The following is a 2,918-nucleotide window of genomic DNA, read 5'->3' as shown; positions in this document are numbered from 1 at the left end:
TAGATTACATAAAAAATCCAAGGACAATGTGGGTGGTAGAGGAAACACGACATCATTTGTGTTTACCTCCTTAGATCCAATTCAGTCCTCCTAAGTCCATTTTTTGTTCCAACCATTCCAATGGTTTCTTTGAGGTAACTAGTTCTATGGTTTCATAAGTGAGCAAAACGATGATCTGTATCTGTTGCATGAACAAACCACACTATAGCATAAATTTGTGCAATCACCTCGTTAGACCAATCATACTTGAAAGCCATAATATCCCTCATGTTGTGCCTTTCCAATAATATAGTTGTCATAAATCATCGAAACACTTACCACGCTTATTACCTAGTGGTCTAGATGCATACATGACGCCATCTTAATGTTGGAAATTGCATAATTAATGGAAGCGGTGAAGGTGTCGCAATAATGGAAAGTGCATCCTATTAAAGAATAGGAAGCTTATGTTTGGTAGCATGAATGAAAATATCGTACCTTACCTTCAAAGAATGACCATGGTTAAGGATGGCCAAAGCAAAGAATACATCTAGAATCGATACGTGCGTATCATAAATTTCAATTAGTCATTGAAAAGTGTGTAATCTCATAAAATGTAGCCATGATAAAATTGGGATTACATGGGAGATCCATGGACAATATTGTTTGTCTCGCTCCTCGGATCCTTTTATTATATAAATAAAGGCCTCTCAAATCTCTCATTAGGCACTTATTATGTATTGGGTCTCTCTGTTTCTTCTCTCTTCGCTTTCTTAATAATAATATAAGAGAGCGGAGCCTGGCTCTAGCTATATATGGAGAGGACGAAGGAGGACATCGTCGTCGCAGCAGCTGCACCAGCATTAGTAAAAAAATGGATATTATGCATGGATCAATGCATGCGTAAGCATATGGTAATGCATTGCTTGGGAAGTTGCAGGGATCCAACCCAAGCCCCAGCCCAGAGCAGCAGTAGGTCTGCGTGCCGGCTTATTTGGCGGTGTAGGCGGTGTTGGGCTTCCAGTCTTCGGGGATGATGTCGTTGTAGACGCTCTTGGTGCCTCCCTCGGTGGTGATTTGGACGGTGACGGGGAACTTGAGCGGCTTGTCGCTGTCCTTCCTCCAGATGGCGCCCCAAGAGTGCTTGAGGGGCTCGTACGCGTCACCGCCCTTCTCCTTGATGTCCACCGCCACAATGTCGCCGTCGCCGTCGACGTACTTGACCAGCAGTGCTAGGTAGTTGGGGTTGCACCCCTTCTCCACGTGGAAGGTGACCTTTTCGCCGTACTTGCACTTGACCCGCCGGAACTGCATGTCGATGATGCCCGCCTTACGCAGCTTCTCCTCCTCGCCCTTCTTGGCCATGGCGCCAAACGCCGTGCCGGCCAGGTCGAAGTGGTACGCGGCGATGGGCTCGTAGTTCATGTCCGTGATGTACACCACCACGGGCTCGCCGGAGCACTCCGCTGGCTTGTCGCACTTGATCTCGAAGCAGGAGCCGCAGCCAAGGCCGTCCTTGAAGATGGGGACGTTGCCGCACGCGCCCATGCTGTTGAAGGGGGCCTTGTTCACATCCTTGTACCCGCACCCGCCGCCGTTGTCGTCGGGGCCAGCACCCATCGGCTTGCCGTACCACGTCGCCTTCGCTTCCAGCCAGTCGCTGCCATAGGTGGCCGTGATGTTCTTCCCCGGGGGAACCTTGGGTGGACCGCACCAGGCGCCACCCACCAGAAACGCCAGCGCCACTACCGCCGCCACCTGCATCGTCGACCTCGACATGATGATGATCGTCGGTGGATATGATGGTATGTAACTGCGATGCGATGCGATGAATGAGCAGGCGGCCGAGGCTCGTATTTATATTATGGCCGCACGTGCCAACGATCGGACGAGCTTGCATGCACGCACCGGAGACGGAGACGGAGAGGTCATGCATGCATGGCCGAGCGAGCTTTGCTCTTGGCCGCCGGTTAATTGGTTCCATATGCTTGTCGGAGGTGACAACGGGAGGCCCTACTGCACACCTGTTCGATTCGCCGCGATCCGAGGCAGCCGTTTTCGTGTCGTCCCCCTCCTGATGGTCTCTCGTCTTGCATTGCAATATGTGTCGTCGTCGTTACACACACGTTGCGGCCAACTAAACGGAAGGAAGGAAGCAGAGATGGATGACCGGTCGAGAAGAGAGGACATTACATGTCATATTGTTGACGACCGTTAGGAACACTTGAGATTTCTGGTATGGCCTATGGACCATTTTCAACAGATTTGGCCCAGAGCCAGATTGAATTGAGATTTTTTTTGCGAGGTTTTTTTTGTTTAGAGGCCAGGTTCAATTCAATCAAATCTGGGTTGACAGAAGGTACGATATAGACAAGTTACTACCAGGAAATCGAATATTCTTGGCTGCTAACGATTTCTTTGAGGGGTAAAATTGAACACCACCAAGAAATATTGTCATTACTTGGAGGTCGTAGCAAAACCTCCAAGAAAATGCATACTCTTGACTCTTGAGTGCTCAAACCGCCAAAGTAATTTTATATTTCCTTGAGTGCTAGTCCATACCGCCAAGGTAATTCCTCATTTTCTTGGGTGCTATTCGAAACTGCCGAGGTAATTTATATTTAGAGATACAAATATTGGTATTGTTTTCTATATATTTGGTCAAACTTAAAAAAAATATTTTACTCTTCGAGAAGCGAGATACGCATTAGTTTAGGACGGATAAAGTAGACAGTAAGATGAGGCATATATACACACATGAAAAGTGGTGTCACGTGCTCCGAACGCGATGCTTCAGGCACAGAAGGTGCTGACCACCAAATGGGAAGCAAACGTTGCTCCACGCCAACAGTCATCCAAAGAGGCCGTCGAAGCATTCAAGGAGGCATTCCAGGATCCTCTGGACTCCGCTAAGAGGAAGGCCCTGCGGGAGCTGATGA

General features: G+C 48.6%; 1 protein-coding gene across 1 annotated transcript; it reads right to left on the bottom strand.

The window, feature by feature from the left end:
* Positions 1-547: 547 nt before the first annotated feature.
* On the bottom strand, positions 548-1,798 carry LOC136474018 (expansin-B11-like). The gene is made up of 2 exons (XM_066471637.1): positions 929-1,798; positions 548-831 (listed from the first exon to the last, which is right to left on the bottom strand). Exon 1 carries the CDS (start codon positions 1,756-1,758, stop codon positions 970-972), a length of 789 nt encoding a protein of 262 aa, XP_066327734.1. The 5' UTR covers positions 1,759-1,798; the 3' UTR covers positions 548-831; positions 929-969.
* Positions 1,799-2,918: the final 1,120 nt, after the last annotated feature.

Source organism: Miscanthus floridulus, chromosome 8 (assembly GCF_019320115.1).
Source record: "Miscanthus floridulus cultivar M001 chromosome 8, ASM1932011v1, whole genome shotgun sequence".
Lineage (NCBI taxonomy): Eukaryota > Viridiplantae > Streptophyta > Magnoliopsida > Poales > Poaceae > Miscanthus > Miscanthus floridulus.
The sequence above is the reverse complement of the archived record's forward strand: the minus strand, read 5'-3'. Positions and strand labels throughout refer to the sequence as shown.

What these genes read in the sequence shown, in the direction of transcription:
- LOC136474018 (XM_066471637.1), bottom strand. Translation starts at nt 1,758, where the DNA reads ATGTCGAGGTCGACGATGCAGGTGGCGGCGGTAGTGGCGCTGGCGTTT.